This window comes from Engraulis encrasicolus, chromosome 22 (assembly GCF_034702125.1).
Source record: "Engraulis encrasicolus isolate BLACKSEA-1 chromosome 22, IST_EnEncr_1.0, whole genome shotgun sequence".
Classification (NCBI taxonomy): Eukaryota; Metazoa; Chordata; class Actinopteri; order Clupeiformes; family Engraulidae; genus Engraulis; species Engraulis encrasicolus.
In genome coordinates, this window is record NC_085878.1 from 7,544,060 (window position 1) to 7,565,180 (window position 21,121).

The following is a 21,121-nucleotide window of genomic DNA, read 5'->3' on the forward strand; positions in this document are numbered from 1 at the left end:
AAAACACCGTCGACTGGCGGTCTTGTTTAGGGATCACGCTTGTGTTATTATCAAATGCCCAATGTTACGTGCAACGCGCAATTGGCTGACTCTTTCCACTTGTAGCCTAAAACTGAGGGAGGGATCAACGTACAATGAGCTACACTGAAGCAGATTACCAGGCTTCGCAAAAAAAAAAACAGTGCACCAATAATACCCCCGTCTTCAACCTACTATTTACCAGATATATAGGCTAGTAATAGTATTAAGTTGTGCTACCTTGTTTTTTGTGGTAACGACAGTGTAGATCAGGTAATAGCCTGCAATAGGGGAAGCGGCATGCGCCAGTTTTAAAGACAGAATGTCGTTGCCAAATGTAAAATCACCTCTCTCATGCTGACATGACGGGGCACTACTTCATTAGGCTACAATGTTGTTCATGTCTGTTTGACTCACACTATACGAGTGGTTCAATTTGTGTTTTGTGCTCATCGCACAAATGAGACAGACAGGCTTGCTTGATAGGGCTACACAAAGCAAGCGACATCGGTCCACTCAAAATGGTCCGAACTCCGCCGCTTGATTTCATGTCTCCTCAGTCTCTCCATTACGGTTTATTAGCCTACTCTGTTTTGCTATTTTCGTTATTCTTAGCCCTGGCATTAGAGATGAAGCAACTGTGATCAGTGAGGTTGTGGAAACGGTTGAATAGGCCTATGGTCCTAAATTGGAAGCGGCCGATGCCAGTTTTGAAGACAGAATGCCGTCGCCAAATTTAAAATTCGATCTCTCTCATGCTGGCGTTACGGGACACACTTAATTACAATGGTGTTCCTGTCTGATTGACTCGGTTTTAATTGTCTTTACCGGTTCAAATTGTAGGTATGCAAACTCTGTATCCTGAGGATAGCCGTTCCTGACTTGAATAGTGCCGAAATAAGTTAGGGACGGATTGGGAGACGGTGAATGCAAGACAGAAAAAAAGTCGAGTTTAAATTCACATGGTGCTCTTGTTTAGGGCTCACACTTGTGTTATTATCAAATGCCCTATCAAATGCCCAATGCTAAATAAAACATGCAATTTGCTGACTGTATTTCTACTACTAGCCTACTAAAACTGGGGGATGGACAAGCACGGAAGCACAAACAGACGCACGAACACAGGCATACGCTGCTCTGCAAAAGCAGTGCTATACTGCCCCCCGCATTCCGAATGGCCACAGGGTGTAATGATCACGGTACGCTGCCACGGCACGGTAATGTTGTGAGCAGATTGAAGTTACACCATCTATATATCTCAAGTCCAGACTGAAATACACTTCACTATACGGACGTTTCGACGCCGTGTGCGTCTTCTTCAGAGTCGAAGAAGACTCTGAACAAGACGCACACAGCATAGCAACGTCAGTCATTATGTTTGCACCACAATAAAAAAATAAAAAAGATATCTGAGTGCTCCAGTCATTCCTGGCCTAGTCTTTCCGAAGTGGACCAGTTTATTCTCCATTGTATACCGTCCTGGACTGGACGCACCAAGAAGGTTAGAGCGCAAGCGACTTCCCTTTTACGAGTTGAAAATTATCTATGTTATGGAAATTAGAGAATGGAGATGCTGCTGCCTTGGACACTTTGTTGCCCTGACACTTCCCCATTCAGATGCTGCTGAGCAAGCATTAGCAGCAGTCTATTTTCAGCGTAGATTTAGCCGGGAAAGACTCATTTTAATTCTGGCCAAGTATGAATCTTCTCAAATCGTTCACAATGTTACATTTGCTATAAAGCATGTAAGCACAGACTCACCCATACTTTCACACTATGTACATTTTTGTAGCTTCATCAATCTGGCCAAGCAGGCTACCACTGCCCTTGCCCTTTTCCGAGGGCTCCTAGGCTAGAATTACAACATATATATAAAAAAACACCATTGAAGTTGGGACTCAAGGTTAATTGTGAATAATAACAAAATACTGCCATTTTCAGAAGTCTGGTTCTGACATTAGTTGGAGAAAGGTACAAAGAAAACATATCAGCCATCAAAACTGACCAAAATTATTGTTTTGGGGGATATTCATGAATATGTAAATCCAACGTGTCTCAAAAGAGTTGGGACGGGGACAATAAAAGGCAGCAAATGTCGAGGAAGACTAAAAACAAAACAAAGGACAACACTTAACAGTTAATAGCATTAACCGATGAGATGATTTTATATAAAAACAGTGTTGATTCCTATCTTGGACATGATTTCAACAGCTTAAATGGTAAGTGTATTCCTTGTCATGTTTTGCAGTGCTTTCCTTTCTGTAGTGCTTACACTGTGGCAGGTCTTGACCAAAAGCCAGCCATTTTATATCCTGCTGGTCCTTATGTTGGAGTTAAACTGTTAAAACATAGTAGAGAATGCAATTTGTCCTTACTATGTGGCAGTAATCGAAGATCTCCCTTCAAAATATAAAGCACGAGTGGCTTTTCATGCTGTTTAAAACCCATTTATTTCATTCAGTACTGTATTCAATTCTACAGGTGAGTTAGAACAGCTTAACCAATGTACTACTGCACCCCCATGCCATCATGGAGGCTGACTTTTGAAGTTAGCACTAACACAAGTTGCATGGTCAATTTTCACTGTAGTACAGGATGTGCAAGACTCTATTATTTTCAAAAAGAATTGACTTCTGCAACTTCTGCTGACTTCTGTAAGCAAATTACAGTTTCCCATGTCTTCTGGGTCTATTTCAAGTGAGCTCGGGTGGATAGGGGAATGTTAAACCCCTCTATCATTTGCACACATGAAGCGTCCTTAATATAGTCAAGTTTTAACTAGCTGTAACTCTCAGAGTGCTAGAGTGAGACTACAGCCAATATATATGAACCTATACAATGATTTTAATAACGACAATATGTCTTATAAATACTCAATCACAGTAAATCAAGGGAATTCAAAACTTTATGTAATAACTATGGTAATTGTTCCCTATGCATCTTTAATTCTGAGTGACTCAGCCTCTCTGTGATTGTCTTATACCTGGACATTCAAATTGTTTATCATTACAATTCCTTTTGAAATGTTTTTCCTTGTTGTTTTATCTTATTTGGATGTTTATAACATTTCACTGATCCCCGTCCCAACTTATTTGAAACGTGTTGCAGTTATCAAATTAGAAATGAGTACATATGTCCCCTAAAACATTTTTTTTTCTCTCTGTTATAACACTTGATATGTTGTCGTTTCACTATTCTCTATCTAAGGAATGTATTGAATGTTTTGAAAATGACAGCATTTTGATGTAATTCTCAGTTTATCAAACGTCCCAACTTCACCGGAGTTGGGGTTTGTACTAAAAAAGTCTGGTACTTTTGTCACGTCCGTAATGGTAAAACCCTTAACAGACACAACTAATCCCACCTTATTTTAGTCTTGTTACCGGACAGGTGGTAGATGTGCAGGCAAATGCCATATTGGCATTACGAATGGCCCCTGTTCATTTCTATGGATGCTATCTTAGGTGTTTCGTCTCATCCTGTATAAAGTGTCTTGTACCATGTACATCACCCAACACCACTGAGAATTGTCAGTTATTGAAATTGTAGGGGTGGTATTGTAGCTAGATGGAAATCAGAGTTAATTAAAAAATGAATGAGTTTCAAAGGAGCAGCCTAAAATAACTTGATTAAAATAAGTCACAATACAGGGACAATATAATAGTGTTAAGTCCCAGTAATATCTAAATGCACAAATAAATTCATTACTGTGAACAGTGTAATATGTACTGTTTTTCAAGAAAAAAGTGATCATGACCACACATTTCACATGAAAAAGACCTTCAAATAGTTATACGAGATTGGCTTAACTATTATTCATTTAGGCCTAAATGAAATAGGAAACAGTGCACTAAAGAACAATTTCTAATAAAAATAAAGCAAAATAGGGCCATTTTTTATTTCATGGATAGCGGCCACTAGTACAAATATGGTCTCTACTCACAAAACGAAGCATTGGAAGTTTGGAAATAGTCAAGGAGTTTACATTCGACTCCACAACCAGCAAAGACCTGATCCTAGCTCAGTCTCATTACTGCAGGTGGGAGATTGTTTTACAAGTTTAAGTTTTCTGTAAATGTGTACTGATTTCAAACATCTCAAAATGCATGTGCTTCGCACAATGCAGCATTGGCATACAGACGTGTGTTGCATATCACGCCCCACCACACATTTTTCTAACATTGATGGAAAAGATTTGTTGATCACAGTGCAAACTTCCACAGCCTATTAAAACTGCAAAACGAGTTGGGGGTGAGAGAGGCAGACAAATTAACTTCCGTTTGTTCTGGAGACTCGTAAATGGTGTTTCACCGGCCACATGTGGGTCGCGTCCGGGCCGCCGATGGCATAGCACGGCTTAAGAAGTCAGACATACCAAAGCCAAATGGATTGGATGCGAGACGAACAAGGTCTTTCTGCTTAGTTTCGGCCGGTGTGTTCTACTCTGCCTTTCACACTGATAGTGTTGGCGTGCGCGGTCAGTCCTGTTCAAAACCCCCACCCCCCCCCCCCCCCCCAGCCATAGCTAGCGTTCTACTTTGCCATTGATTTGAATGAGACACCGCCGGTGTGAAAGGTGTGAAAAAATGCTCGAGTTCTATTTTATAAATGCAGCGCAGCGCGGAGCCGGCTCCCGCGCCGCTGACGACCTACTACCGCCGGTTGTGTAAGGACAGATATGTTTCCATGCATTTTCAAGCAACGCTTTACCGCCCTAGTATGTAAACAGCCTAAGACAATGACGTGATTCAAACAAAGAATGTGGGCGGGCTGTTGCATTATAAAAACAAGGATCGGACTTGTTACCAAAAAAAATATTTCAGACCAAGCATAGTAAGTCACGGCAAGTCATTGCAAGTTACAGCTATCAAGTCCAAGTCGAGTCTCGAGTCAAAGGCGTGCAAGTCGAGTTGCAAGTTCTTTCTGATCTTGAAATTTCAAGCCGCAAGTCTTCACACCGCTGACTCAAGTCGAAATCACTGGACTCGAGTCCACATGTCTGCAAACACCCACAACGCGTGCTCTTGGCTATGCCTTGGCATAATCCACGCCCGGGAGGCACTGAAAGGTGGCTCATGCAAACTATGCCGTGCCCTGCCAATGAAATTATGCAAACGAAGACTTGTTTCTCGAGGAGATGGCAACCAGTATCAACCCTGACCCCGAGTCAGAGGGTGATGATTGGGCTGACGCTGGGATTGACAGTGGGGGGGATTCATAGTCCCATATCTTCGCTTTGCTATTAGCCCCTGGGCGAGGTCTTACTACTTTGGCGCGCTGTGGACCGAAATGGATGCCACCATAGCGGAAAGCAGATTCGTTGATGCTCTGTGGGCTAACATCAGAACAGCGTCTGACCTCTTTCTGCGGACATCAAGCTGTTTGACGTAGGGACTGGACGAGCCATGTGGCTAGCTGTGGTTGGATTGAGGCACACTTGGCTGATCCTCTCGTCCATGAATGACAAGGATAAGTCGGCAGTCATGGACCACCCCATTTATGACTCTGGCCTCTTCGATTCCACCGCAATAGAGGCTATTCATAAACAATTCGAGGTGCTACAAGGCTATGGTCCCTTCTCACCAAGTGACATATTCCTTACCTAACTTTTGCCTTGTGAAAAGTATACACTGCAGGACCCATGTAGATGGTTGCACTATCAGCAGGTACCATGCAAACACATCTTAGTGGGGCCCATATTGGTGGGATATGGGATGCCCTGCTAGGCACCGGTCAGTGTGGTCCGGTAGAGTAGAGTAGAGTAGAGTAGAGTAGAGTATCATTTATTGATCCCAGGGGGAAATTAAGGTGTCAAGTAGCATACACACATACATAAATAAAGACATTGCTCACGAGACATTACACACATATATAGACAAAAATAATCATATATAGCTCACTGTTACACACATACTTACACGTAAAATAACCATATATAGCTCACTGTTACATACATTTGCCCAGGCAGATCTCTCACTCTCTCTCTCTCTCTCTCTCTCACACACACACAAACACACACACACATACACACACACCAAAAATAATAATAAAATAAACAAAAGTGTCCACAGTGTCGCATGTGCCTTAGCTGAGTGGCACATAGAAGCCAGGACAAGTGGCCAGTAAAGTGTCCCTTAGTGTCCATAGTCTCTCTACCTAGTACAATGTCATTGTATTCCTTGGGGGCAAAGAAAGAAAAGCCAGCTGAGAAGCCACTTCGGGAAGCGCTTCATACTCTCATGGTGTCCCTCACGCAACTGCCCATGATGCTTCTCGCATCCAGTGTTCCCCGTCATCAATGCTTCACCCATCACTGGGGTCCCTCGCACCAGGGTCAACAATCCTGGGGGTCCCTCACATGGAATTACGGCTTACACACAATGGGTACGCTTCCGATGGCCTTGGGGTAGCCATCCCACTTCTGACACCATTTGTAGCGAAGGGGAGTAGAGGTGCCCAGCTGGGACTCGAACCCGGACCTTCTGGGGTGGTGAACTGGGGCTCTGACCGCTACCAAAGAGCCAGGCTCATTGGCATGTTAGTCAGAACACACCCACAACCCTAGTGATGGTCACTCCATCACAGGTACACGTGGCAGGAAATGGTCAAAAAAGGTACTGCAACTATGCTGCTCCTTGAAAATGGACTACCTATTGCCAAATTTGATCTTTACATGAAAGTTTAATTAGTAATAAACAAACATTTTCTATTGTGGTTAAAGTACAGTCATTTTTGCAGCTAAAAATGGCTATCTTTGGAAATTCAAAATGGCGGACCATGGAGAAGATCCCCCTTTTCATAAATGAAAAGTGCAATTTTTCCAGTCATAATGAATACTTAGAATTTGATGGTGGTGGTAAGTATTCATGAAAATCGTAACATTAGTGAATGGGTGGCGTGAATTCTGGAAATAAACAACTAAAAATCTTGTGTCCCTTTAAGTCAAAAAGACAATTCTATTCTCACACATATCTTTTAAGGTCTAATTAATTAGTCTTTAAGAAATGTGAAATTAATTGAAATTAAAAAATACACATGGACAATGTTATAGCTTAGCAGAAACAATTTGCTATAACTTGCTTGTTTGGTATGTGTTTGAAACTGTAAATCAAAAGCAAATCCCTATGCCCAATCAACCTTAGCTAGTGCCTGGCCTTGTGTGTGTGTGTGTGTGTGTGTGTGTGTGTGTGTGTGTGTGTGCGTGTGCGTGTGCGTGTGTGTGTGTGTGTGTGTGTGTGTGTGTCTGTGTCTGTGTCTGTGTGTGTCTGTGTGTGTTTGTGTGCTTGTGCCTATGTGTGTATGTTCTTCCAGTCCACTTGATGTGGAGAGGCCAGACTCCCCTTTCCCCAGTTGTGCGTCCATAAAGAGTGGCCAGTCCATGGGTACACCACTGCAGTTTGGAGCAAGAGACTCCTCTAATCAGAAGTAAGATTTATATTAAAATAAAATGTTAGTTTGAGAAAAAAATCTTGGACAATATTTTTTAAATGAAGATAATGGTTTTTAATGAAGTCTAAGGAATATCTGACAATGTGTGATTAATTGTCATCTGAACCGTGTATGCCCTCAACTGTAAAAAAAAAAAAAAAAAAGGTTATGTTTACATTCTTCTAGTAAACTTGATGCGAATAAGACAGACCCCCCTGTACCCAGCTGTCTGTCCATGAAGAGTGACCAGTCCATGGGTACACCATTGCAGTTTGGAGCAGGAGACTCCTCTGATCAGAAGTAAGTCCCTAGTTAAACGATTGACATGATTGACCGGGTATTTTTACTTGAAAGTACCCAAAAAAAGGTCTAAGCCCTCATTGAGCGCTAACCACAACGACGCCCCCTGGGACAACCGTTCGTTTTTTCCCGGTGGAGGAAAAACAAAAGATGTAGGAAAGACATGGTTCAAGTAATAATAATTAATAATTCATAATAAACAAATATTTTCTAGTGTGGTCAAAGTACAGTCATTTTTGCAGCTAAAAATGGCTATTTTTGGAAATTCCAAATGGCGGACCATGGAGAAGATCCCCCTTTTCATATTTTTTTCTGTGTCTGTGTGTCTGTGTAACTGTGCCTGTGCCTGTGTGTGTATGTTCTTCCAGTCCACTTGATGTGACGAGGCCAGATTCCCCTTTCGCCAGTTGTGTGTCCATGAAGAGTGGCCAGTCCATGGGTACACCACTGCAGTTTGGAGCAAGAGACTCATCTAATCAGAAGTAAGATTTATATTAAAATAAAATGTAAGTTTGAGAAAAAAATCTTGGACAATATTTTTTAAATGAAGATAATGCTTTTTAATGAAGTCTAAGGAATATCTGACAATGTGTGATAAATTGTCATCTGAATCGTGTATGCCCTCAACTGTAAAAAAAAAAAAAAAAAAGGTTGTGTTTACATTCTTCTAGTAAACCTGATGCAAATAAGCCAGACTCCCCTGTACCCAGCTGTGTGTCAATGAAAACTGATCGGTCAATGGGTTTACCACTGCAGTTTGCACTAGGAGACTCCTCTTATCACAAGTAAGTCCCCAGTTAAACCATTGACATGATTGACCGGGCATTTTTACTTGAAAGTACCCCAAAAAATGTCTAAACCCTCATTGAGCGCTAACCACAACGATGCCCCCTGGGACAACCGTTCGTTTTTCCCGGTGGAGGAAAAACAAAAGATGTAGGAAAGACATGGTTCAAGTAATAATAAAAAATAATTAGTAATAAACAAACATTTTCTAGTGTGGTAAAAGTACAGTCATTTTTGCAGCTAAAAATGGCTATTTTTGGAAATCCAAAATAGCGGACCATGGAGAAGATCCCCCTTTTTATAAATGAAAGGTGCAATTTTTCCAGTCATAATGAATACTTAGAATTTGATGGTGATGGTAAGTATTCATGAAAAAGGTAACATTAGTGAATGGGTAGTGTGAATTCTGGAAATAAACAACTAAAAATCTCGAACAGTGTCCCTTTAAGTCAAAAACACAATTATACTCTCACACATATCATTTAAGGTGTAATTCATTCGTCTTTAAGAAATGTGACATTAATTAAAATTGAAAAATACACATGGACAATGTTAGAGCTTAGCAGAAACAGTTTGCTATAAATTACTTGTTTGCTATGGGTTTGAAACTGTTGCTCTAGTTGGTGAGCACCAATAACCGAAGAACTTGTAACACTGTTGCTAGCAAATCCCTATGCCCAATCAACCTTAGCTAGTGCCTGGCCTTTGATTGATTTTCTGGAGAGATGAGAGTGAATCACTGATTAAGTATAACACCTCATCTGCGTATTTGTAGTGTTTTGAAGTGACTTATCTGCTCCTTTTCACATTATGTTAGATAGGCGACAAAACTTTTGTCTTGTGTGAAAATCTGCCCTGTCTGTGTTCATTAAAGGGTCAATCTTTCTTTGGTGCATGAAATTGATTTTATGTACATACATTTTCATTCGGGAGGGTTGTAGCTTTCATATGAGTGACTTCTGAAGCCAAGCGATTAATTGAAAGTCAGGTTATTAGCTGTTATTCCACACAGATGGATAGGCGAGAACTCTTTTGGAAACGGCTGTAGAGCTATGCCTGCTGTTTGCTTGGTCTCGCTTCTTTGCACGAGATGAAAGACAGTCAGAGAATGGTGTCTGACGCTGTCAGAGAGAATGGACAAGACATAATACTCCTAGACTCCCTGACACTGTGTTTAGTCACGGTTTCTGCAGGAATATTAATGAAATCTGGTAACATGAATGAACGAATGAACGAATGAACGTGTCGTTCATGGGCTCCAGAATGAACGCGTTCATAGTTCGTTCATCATCTTGTAAATATTTTACGTTCAGTTCACGTTCACTCAAAATATGAACTCGTTCATGAACTTTCATTCATTAAACGCGTTCGGGTGGAACACTGGCAGCTACCATGCAAACACATCTTAGCGGTGCCCATATTGGTGGGATATGGGATGCCCTGCTACGCACCGGTCAGTGTGGTTCCATGGTTGCCCCATGTGGGCAATGGGTTGACATGCCAGTTGGGTTAAAGGCCGCACATGGGCATTGAATGGGGAGTAGGGAGTAGATGGGTTAAACTAATTTTAATTTAAGTCAAAAACACAATTCTACCATCACACATATAATTTAAGGTGTAATTAATTAGTCTTTAAGATATGTGAAATTAATTAAAATTGAAAAATACACATTGATGATGTTAGAGCTTAACAGAAACAGTTTGCTATAACTTGCTTGTTTGCTATTTGTTTGAAATTGTTGCTCTAGTTGTTGAGCACCAATGATTGAAGCATTTTAAGAACTTGTTACACTGTTGCTAGCAGATTCCTATGTCCAATCAACCTTAGCTAGTGCCTGACCTAACTTGTGTGTGTGTGTGTGTGTGTGTGTGTGTGTGTGTGTGTGTGTGTGTGTGTGTGTGTGTGTGTGTGTGTGTGTGTGTGTGTGTGTGTGTGTGTGTGTGTGTTCATTTATGAGTGTCTTCTTCCAGTTCACTTGATGTGAAGAGGCCAGACTCCCATGTCCCCAGCTGTGTGTCCATGAAGAGTGACTGGTCCATGGGTACACCACTGCAGTTTGAAGCAAGAGACCCTTCTAATCAGAAGTAAGTTTTATATTGAAATAAAATGTTAGCTTGAGAAAAATGAAGATAATGCTTTTTAATGAAGTCTAAGGAATATCTGACAATGTGTGATACATTGTCATCTGAACCGTGTATGCCCTCAACTGTAAAATAAAAGGTTATGTTTATATTCTTCCAGTCCACTTGATGTGGAGAGGTCAGACTCCCCTGTCCCCAGCTGTGTGTTCATGAAGAGTGACCAGTCCATGGGTACACTGCAGTTTGGAGCAGGAGACTACTCTAATCAGGAGTAAGTCCCTAGTTAAACGATTGACATGATTGACCGGGTATTTTTACTTGAAAGTACCCAAAAAAAGGTCTAAGCCCTCATTGAGCGCTAGCCACAACGACGCCCCCTGGGACAACCGTTCGTTTTTTCCCGGTGGAGGAAAAACAAAAGATGTAGGAAATACATGGTTCAAGTAATAATAATTAATAATTCATAATAAACAAACATTTTCTAGTGTGGTCAAAGTACAGTCATTTTTGCAGCTAAAAATGGCTATTTTTGGAAATTCAAAATGGCGGACCAAGGAGAAGATCCCCCTTTTCATATATTTTTCTGTGTCTGTGTGTCTATGTGTCTGTGCCTGTGTGTGTATGTTCTTCCAGTCCACTTGATGTGACGAGGCCAGATTCCCCTTTTGCCAGTTGTGTGTCCATGAAGAGTGGCCAGTCCATGGGTACACCACTGCAGTTTGGAGCAAGAGACTCATCTAATCAGAAGTAAGATTTATATTAAAATAAAATGTAAGTTTGAGAAAAAAATCCTGGACAATATTTTTTTACTGAAGATAATGCTTTTTAATGAAGTCTAAGGAATATCTGACAATGTGTGATAAATTGTCATCTGAATCGTGTATGCCCTCAACTGTAAAAAAAAAAAAAAAAAGGTTGTGTTTACATTCTTCTAGTCAACTTGATGTGAAAAGGCCAGACTCCCCTGTCCCCTGCTGTGTGTCCATGAAGAGTGACCAGTCCATGGGTCCACCACTGCGGTTTGGAGCAGGAGACTCCTCTGATCAGAAGTAAGTCCCCAGTTAAACGATTGACATGATTGACCGAGCATTTTTACTTGAAATTACCCCAAAAAAAAGTCTAAGCCCTCATTGAGCGCTAACCACAACGACGCCCCCTGGGACAACCGTTCGTTTTTCCCGGTGGAGGAAAAACAAAAGATGTAGGAAAGACATGGTTCAAGTAATAATAAAAAATAATTAGTAATAAACAAACATTTTCTAGTGTGGTAAAAGTACAGTCATTTTTGCAGCTAAAAATGGCTATATTTGGAAATTCAAAATAGCGGACCATGGAGAAGATTCCCCTTTTCATAAATGAAAGTTGCAATTTTTCCAGTCATAATGAATACTTAGAATGTGATGGTGGTGGTAACTATTCATGAAAAAGGTAACATTAGTGAATGGGTAGTGTGAATTCTGGAAATAAACAACTAAAAATCTCGCACAGTGTCCCTTTAAGTCAAAAACACAATTATACTCTCACACATATCATTTAAGGTGTAATTCATTCGTCTTTAAGAAATGTGACATTAATTAAAATTGAAAAATACACATGGACAATGTTAGAGCTTAGCAGAAACAGTTTGCTATAACTTACTTGTTTGCTATGGGTTTGAAACTGTTGCTCTAGTTGGTGAGCACCAATAACCGAAGAACTTGTAACACTGTTGCTAGCAAATCCCTATGCCCAATCAACCTTAGCTAGTGCCTGGCCTTTGATTGATTTTCTGGAGAGGTGAGAGTGAATCAGTGATTAAGTATGACACCTGATCTGCGTATTTGAAGTGTTTTGAAGTGACTTATCTGCTCATTTTCACATTATGTTCGATAGGCGACAAAACTTTTGTCTTTTGAAAATCTGCTCTGTCTGTGTTCATTAAAGGGTCAATCTTTCTTTGGTGCATACAATTTATTTTTGTACATACATTTTCATTCGGGAGGGTTGTAGCTTTCATATGAGTGACTTCTGAAGCCAAGTGATTAATTGAAAGTCAGGTTATTAGCTGTTATTCCACACAGATAGATAGGCGACAACTCTTTTGGAGACGGCTGTAGAGCTATGCCTGCTGTTTGCTTGGTCTCGCTTCTTTGCACGAGATGAAAGACAGTCAGAGAATGGTGTCTGAAACGCTGTCAGAGAGAATGGATAAGACATAATACTCCTAGACTCTCTGACACTGTGTTTAGTCGCGGTTTCTGCAGGAATATTAATGAAATCTGGTAAATATGGAATGAACGGAATGAACTAATGAACACGTCGTTCATGGGCTCCAGAATGAAAGTGTTCATAGTTCATTCATCATCTTGTAAATATTGTATGTTCAGTTCACGCTCGCTCAAAATATGAACTCGTTCATGAAATTTCGTTCATGGAACGCATTCGGGTACAACACTGGCAGCTACCATGCAAACACATCTTAGCGGTGCCCATATTGGTGGGATATGGGATGCCCTGCTACGCACCGGTCAGTGTGGTTCCATGGTTGCCCCATGTGGGCAATGGGTTGACATGCCAGTTGGGTTAAAGGCCGCACATGGGCATTGAATGGGGAGTAGGGAGTAGATGGGTTAAACTAATTTTAATTTAAGTCAAAAACACAATTCTACCCTCACACATATAATTTAAGGTGTAATTAATTAGTCTTTAAGAAATGTGAAATTAATTAAAATTCAAAAATACACATTGACGATGTTAGAGCTTAGCAGAAACAGTTTGCTATAACTTGCTTGTTTGCTATTTGTTTGAAACTGTTGCTCTAGTTGTTGAGCACCAATGATTGAAGCATTTTAAGAACTTGTTACACTGTTGCTAGCAAATTCCTATGTCCCATCAACCTTAGCTAGTGCCTGACCTCACTTGTGTGTGTGTGTGTTTGTGTGTGTGTGTGTGTGTGTGTGTGTGTGTGTGTGTGTGTGTGTGTGTGTGTGTGTGTGTGTTTTCGTTTTCTTCCTCTTCCAGTCCACTTGATGTGAAGAGGCCAGACTCCCCTGCCCCCAGCTGTGTGTCCATGAAGAGTGACAGGTCCATGGGCATACCAGCAACGTTTGAAGCAGGACACTCATCTGATCAGAAGTAAGTTTTATATTAAAATAAAATATTAGCTTGAGAAAAATGAAGATAATGCTTTTTAATGAAGTCTAAGGAATATCTGACAATGTGTGATACATTGTCATCTGAACCGTGTATGCCCTCAACTGTAAAATAAAAGGTTATGTTTACATTATTCTAGTAAACTTGATGTAAAGAGGTCAGACTCCCCTGTACCTAGCTGTGTGTCCACAAAGAGTGACCAGTCCATGGGTACACCACTGCAGTTTGGAGCAGAAGAATCCGCTGATCAGAAGTAAGTCCCCAGTTAAACGATTGACATGATTGACAGGGCATTTTTACTTGAAAATAACACAAAAAATAAGCTTATTGAAATATGTGGGGCCATCAGTCGTGCTGTTTTGACGTCAGGTGGCTAGACTGCTGACAGTCGATTGGACAAACTTGTGACACAAGTATTAGGTGTGGGCTTGTTTTCAAATTCAGATAAAATACAATTTACCTCTGCCTACTTACTGTGGTTGCGAAACGATTCGTCTAATGAATTGTTCCAAGGGGACCATTCGTATAAAACTTGGGACCATTTGTAGAAGGCATGGGGTGTTTCGTAGAGTACAGCGCCGCCAGTTAGTATTGGCACCCCTTAATTTTACTTACAAAATGTGCAGTATATCCAGAAATAAATGAAAATATAAACAACTTTTACCAACAGGATATTTTAATTGAAGGAAGATATTTAGAATAGCAAAGTATTTTTTTCCAAATGAAATGGAATTTCAAGCAAAAACATGAAAAAGGGCATGTCCATGAATATTGGCATCCCTCCTTAAAAGATTGGTATAAAACCATTAGACAGCAAAAGCATCATCCAAAGGTTTTGGTATTCGTCTACGAGCTTCTTGCACTTCTCTAGTGGCATTTTGATGTGTGCATTTGGATGTGTGCTTTGGGTTTTTGTCTTGCTGAACATGATCTTCACCTCAAACCAAGTGTTCTTGCACATGGTTACACATTTTCCTGTAAATGATGATACCTGTGATGCCTGTCATGATACCTGTGATATGGTCAAAGCCTCCAATACCTAATGCATCAATGGGGTGACATAATATTATAGATCTGACACCATGCTTTGATTTTTGGTAGGTTGCAGAATATGCAAACATGCTGTTTGTGTGCATCACTGAAAATCTGTACTATTGCTTCATCTGACCTTAAAACATTCTTAAAACGGCTGTGACTTAGACTTCAGTTGTTCCCTTTTAAGTTATGACTTTTATGAAGCAATGTGGTCTGCCTTTGCCTCCAACCAAAAAACAAAACTTTGTGTAGTGTTTAACCTATGATGCTTCTTGGAAAAAACTTCCCAAAACAGTTCAAATTTGACCTTCATGTCAGTAGATGTTAGACCCTGTGTTTTGTCATTATTTGCACCGACTTCTACAGACTTCTATCATCATTTCTTCCCTTAACCCCACATCCAAGGATGTTCTTTACAGCTCCCTGTTTGGCAAATTTCTGAATAACACAGCACAGTGTTGGAAATGGTATACTAGGGTCTTTTGAGATGACCTTTTACAGTATTATTTGGAGGTCTTGTTTTTGCAAATAATTGTATTTCTGGTGTCCTCAGGCAGCCCATCTGTCTTCATATTTGTCAAAGACGCACAAGAAGTAACAGGTGGCTATTTAAACTTTATTTATGACAGGACAGTGAAGGTGGTGACAGGAAGCGAGTGGGGAGAGAGAGTCGATTCTGCTGACTGTCAGAGATGCTGGGACAAGCCGTAGTATGTCCGTTGATGCTTTTTTGTATCGTTAGGGTTATCAGTGGATGGGTTTGATCAGTGTTACAATCAGCGAAAAGACTAACAACAACACCTGGGAAATGAAATGAAATTAAATCCCACCTAATACCTGTTAAGTCACTAGACCGAGGTTGGACAAAAACAAACAAAATATTAACTGTGATGAATAACAGCCCAACGTCTGTAAAATGAAAAGTCAAGAACCACTGCTACTGACGATTCAAAATAAGCAAAGGATTATAGCCTCATAATAATGTCAAAATTCACAACAGGGTGTCTTAGTTAAGAGTTTACATTTCAGATAATGTTTTCGTCAACCCCAATTCTCTCCTCTCCTCCGCAAATTACTCCAGCATCAGATCATGCTGTGACCCGCTGCCTGGGGTTCAAAGGTCAAAAGGGAATCTGACAAGGCCGCGTAGCATAATGGGATCAGAAGGCAGCCACTCAAACAGCTTGTGGTGCGTCTGTCTGGAACTAAGGAGGAGAAGGTCAAAGTAAAAAAAAAGAAAGAAAGCAAGGAGTGTGTCTCTTTTCTGCTCTTTCTGTAGTTTCATTTTTTATTTGTGGCTGTCCCTCCCTATTGAGGTTAGGTTAGGGTGAGACAAGTCCAGTGGAGAGAGAGAGAGAGAGAGAGAGAGAGAGAGAGACAGAGAGAGACAGAGAGAGAATTTGAAAGAGGTAGTGAGTATCTCCTCTCCTATAACCCCTCGCCCCTACTTACTCACTCTCACTCTCACTCTCTCTCTCTCTCTCTCTCTCTCTCTCTCTCTCTCTCTCTCTCTCTCTCTCTCTCTCTCTGTGCTGTTCGCTCCACGGACCTGCTCCCTCTGATGCGGAGTGACATTTATTGCAGTCCGCCCTTTGGGATTTGTCGTTTATTTTTTATAATAGTCCCTCTCTCTACCACCACCCCCCCCCACACACACAATGTATTTTTTCCAAATTCTTCACCTTTAACACCAAAGAAGTCTCTCCCACTGTCCTGTCTCAAAAAAGCCAGCCAAGAGTATGTCAGGCCTAATTCTGACAAAAATGAAGGCTAATTGGACTCATACTCTGAAGTCAAGATCCCAAGATCAACCATTTTAGAACTGATAGCATCAAAACTGTATGGTGTTGGAGATGAAGAATATGAAAAAAGAAAAATGCTGCATAAAGTGAAACATGGTAGGGATACAGGAGCTGCATGCATGCTGCAGGTGTTTCAGGGCTCTTATCATTGATTAAATCATGAAGTTAAACATGTATTGCTCTACGAATAGCGAATATGTCACCATCTCTCATTGATCTTCATTGTTTTTCATTGTGTTGCTTTCCATGATTACAATGACCCTAAACATACACCTAAGGCCAAAGTTGATTTTTTTGAAGAGGTGAGAGTGATTCAGTGATTAAGTATGACACCCAATCTGCGTATTTGAAGTGTTTTGAAGTGACTTACAGTATCTGGTTATTTTCACATTATGTTCGATAGGCGACAAAACTTTTGTCTTGTTATGTGAAAATCTGCCCTGTCTGTGTTCAATAAAGGGTCAATCTTTCTTTGGTGCATGAAATTTATTTTTGTACATACAGTACATTTTCAATCGAGAGGGCTGTAGCTCTCATATGAGTGACTTCTGAAGCCAAGTGATTAATTGAAAGTCAGGTTATTAGCCGTCATTCCAAACAGATGGATAGGCGACAACTCTTTTGGAGACGGGTGTACAGTGAAAATTGACCATTCAACTTGTGTTAGTGCTAACTTTAAAAGTCTGCCTCCATGATAGCATGGGGATGCAGTAGTACATTGGTTAAGCTGTTCTAACTCGCCTGTAGAAATTAATATAGTACTGAATGAAATAAATGGGTTTTAATATACCTCCTTCTTCGGACTGATTTACCTCCGAGTGCCTGGGACCTTCTGCTTTCCTGGCCTAGTCTATGTTGAATAGATAACATTTTCTCACAAATTATTCTTTTCTAGTATGAGCATTTCGATCATAATATGTTTGTCTGTTACCCAGACTACCAAGTTTGATATTCATACAATGCTATTTTATTATTTAGGCTATTTATTAGCCTATTTATTTATTTTAAGTGGCGAGGGCATTGTTCTTCCACTGTAGGCTAAATTACTCAAATGAGCACTGCATTCAAAGGGAATAGGCTAATAATTTGGACATTGTATAGGCTATAGTAGCCTATTCTATTTCGACAATGTAGGCATAGCCCCACTCGAATCCCTAGCTGTGGAGGAAATTAATCTGTAGGTTGGTGAGCAGACGGAGCCAGAAGTCAAGTGGATTGCCTCGTAGTCGTGGTACGACACTGGAAATGAAAACAAACTCTGTAGCAACACATGAGTGTGAAACCATTACAATTGCATTAGAAAATATGTAGGCTATATCCATCACTGCACTGTTTAGAGAGCACCCTGTGTTCTTCAAAATGCAATGAATGGTTGCACCTGCACCAGTTGCGCGCAGATGATTCGGCCGACGCAGGACCTTCATTAAGTTTCCTGCAGAGCTCGTGATACCATCGTAGTTATTCAGCCAAATAAACTTTGATCTATTTCGCAAAAAAATGTCCCTGTCTGCTAAAGTAAACTATGGCCTATTGGCTATAGCCTACTTTAAAATTCGGCATCATTTTAAATGTCCTGACCTGACCGACAGCACCCGACCCGAATTTCATTAAAAATATTTCATAACCCGTGCCTGCAGTCGACCGCGGTTAACTGCAAGCGCCCGCTGATTTCAGGTCAGCCCGCGCATCACTGCTGGCTAATGTCACTTGATTGGCAGTTTTCGTTCTGTAGATAAAAGTAGATGTGCTAAAGTACTCACCCAAAAGTAGGTTACTTCCTGCTGTGTTGCATGCAGTTTTTCATTACAACCTTCCATGAAGTTTATAGGTTAAACGGTTCAGGCACAAATGGACCTCTTGTGGGACATGCGCTGATCTCTTGAAAAAGGCACTTTTGGGAAGAATGGAAACCTCCATAGACCCAGCCCTGTCGTTTTTAAAACACCTGCCATTTAAAAAGTAATGGGAGTTGGGAGATGAAACTTTGACAATTTGTAGACATCCCATAGAGCTCGCCAACAACGTGTCAACTAAACTTCTAGGTGAAAGTGTTGATGTTTTATGACCGAAAAAGCCTCCTACACTCTAATCTCTAGAGTGGCGGAACCTTGGTTCATGAAGGTTCTACCATTGTTTTCAATGGGGACCCAAGCTTGCACAAAATCGCCAAAAACGGGAAAACGACAAGAGACACGGACAAGCCTATTAATAGAAATGATCTCCAAGCCGAGCCGGTCGTTTTAGTGTTTGAACGGTGTCTCTATCTCGAAAGGCCTAGGAGGAGATCCATTTTCTATTTTTACTGCCCTGCACAAGACCAATAATAAAAGAAACAGGACTTAGAGATTACTATAATCGGGCTTGCTCTGCAAGGGCCTTGCTCTACAATCCCGCTTAATAAACAGGACTTAGAGATTACTAGAATCGGGCCTTGCTCTGCAAGCCCGCTTAATCATAATAATAATAATAATTGTATTTGTATAGCACTGTATCATACAAGGGATGCAACTCAAACTCAAAGTGCTTAACACATGGGGAAAAAACATAATTGTTAGAGATTGATTTAAAAGGAAAGGAAGAGAGGAGAGGCAGAGATAGCAGGAATGCAGAGGAAGAAGAGATAGAAAGAGATTGTAGAGTCATAAGGTCAACGTAGGTTAGGACCAGGATTCTTAGAGGTGTAAGGTCCATAGTGGCTGGGTCTAGCATAAGTCATAGATAATCACACAGAGATTGGAAGCTCAGATGCGGCCCCTGGTGACATCAGGGGTGAGGAAAAAGTAACTTGAGACGTGACGTGACGTGACGTGACGTGATCAGGAAGCGGTTTGACTGGCTATAATAAATATAAAATATAATAAAATGCACAGATGATGAAATATCCAGATCCTGACTTTGTAGGAGTTTTGACTTTGTAGGAGTTTTGACTTTGTAGGTGTTTTCATGATCTATGTCAGTTCTGTTCATCACATTATTACGAAAATCACACAGAATGTGCATTAGAATGTGTAGATTCAGAATCCAATAACAAAAAATGTAAAAACGTAATTTTACGGTTTGGGAGCCAACGCATGGGAGGCAAAACGTATTTTTACGTGACTTGGTAGTGAATGTGTTAAAGTGTACCTCCGGGATTTTGGACACTAGGCCTCATTTCCGAGTCAGCCAGGGTGTAAACAATGTGTCCAGAACGTTTTTTTCACATTCCATGCAGTCCTTGTGAATTCTCATATCCATGTTGCTAAGCTAGCGCAAGTGGACGGGAATGGTAGTAGCCTGCCCCCAAAAATAGTCTTATCGAGTTGCAACAGCATTCAAAACAACCCCATTATTATGCCAGACAGCAAGTGTAAATACTTGTCTTGATAGAATGAAGTTTGAAATTAAACCAACATTGCAATCATGTTTGATCACCATCAGCAATTTGTGTTCCGGTTTGAAAGCTTGACAGCCGCGGAGTGATATTCCTAGTACAAATCCTAGCTTCGTTTGACACATCCATAACTTTTCCATAGAGCGAACTCCAACATCTTTGAAGTTTGTAAAACTGAACGGTTTTCCCCTCTCCCTGACCTCGCTCGCAAACATCAAGAGTAATGCTTTCTGTCCGACTTTGTAAACCTTTCGTAACATTGAAACATATGCCATAACAATGTTTGGTTGTTACTAGATGACCCGTGTGTCTACACAGCATGTTGGCGAACAGAACGCACACTCTTCTCCCTTTCATCCTCCCATTCCATCTCGTCTCAAAAAAACATTCCATGTAATAATAACTAGAGGCAGCTACGAGTGACATATTTCACAATGTCAAGCCAGATCACATAGCGTTGCGTAACGTATGAGTCCATACGGCAATTCTAATGCCATTTGTTATAGCAATTACACTAAATAACAGTAAAGCAGTACAACATGCAAATCCAAAAAGTTTGCAAAAGTGAACGCTATTCCCCTCTTCCTGACCTCGCTCGCAAACACCAAGAGTAATGCTTTCTGTCCGACTTTGTCAACCTTTCGTAACATTGAATATGCCATGACAATGTTTAGTTGTTACTAGATGACCCGTGTGTCTACAGAGCATTAGATGTTGGCGAACAGAACAGTGCACCCATCTCTTCTAAATCCCTTTCATCCTTCCATTCCATCTCTTCACAAAAAACATTCCCTATAATAACTAGAGTTACGAGTGACATATTCCACAATGTCAAGCCAGATCACATAGCGTTGCGTAACTTATGAATCCATAGGAATACGGCAAGTCATGTCTAATGCCATTTGTCACAGCAATTACACAAAATAACAGTAAAGCATTACAACATGCCAATCCAAAAGGGTAACTTCTAGCCCAAGTTTTGGCTAACGTAGGCGAAGCCATTATACCACTGGGCTACCATCATAGAAGCAGAAAGCATAACAAACCTGTTCTTCGGAGACTGTTGGTGCGCGCCACAAAATGTAGATCTGGGAATGCGGTTGGCACTGCGGACACTTTTAGAGTTTCCTGTGTAGGTATTAGACTTCGAGAAGGACTTTGTGAA

The 21,121-nt window shown here is 40.8% G+C and overlaps 1 protein-coding gene across 1 annotated transcript in view; it reads left to right on the top strand.

Annotated features, from left to right (window-relative positions):
• The first annotated feature begins 5,307 nt into the window (after positions 1-5,307).
• LOC134439284 (NLR family CARD domain-containing protein 3-like) overlaps positions 5,308-21,121 on the top strand; it is a 39,203-nt gene continuing 23,389 nt past the window's right edge. The window contains exons 1-4 of the mRNA XM_063189187.1: positions 5,308-5,405; positions 7,330-7,443; positions 8,115-8,228; positions 11,248-11,361. Of these exons, the coding sequence (XP_063045257.1) occupies positions 5,308-5,405; positions 7,330-7,443; positions 8,115-8,228; positions 11,248-11,361 (440 nt within the window). The remainder of the gene's footprint in view (positions 5,406-7,329; positions 7,444-8,114; positions 8,229-11,247; positions 11,362-21,121) is intronic.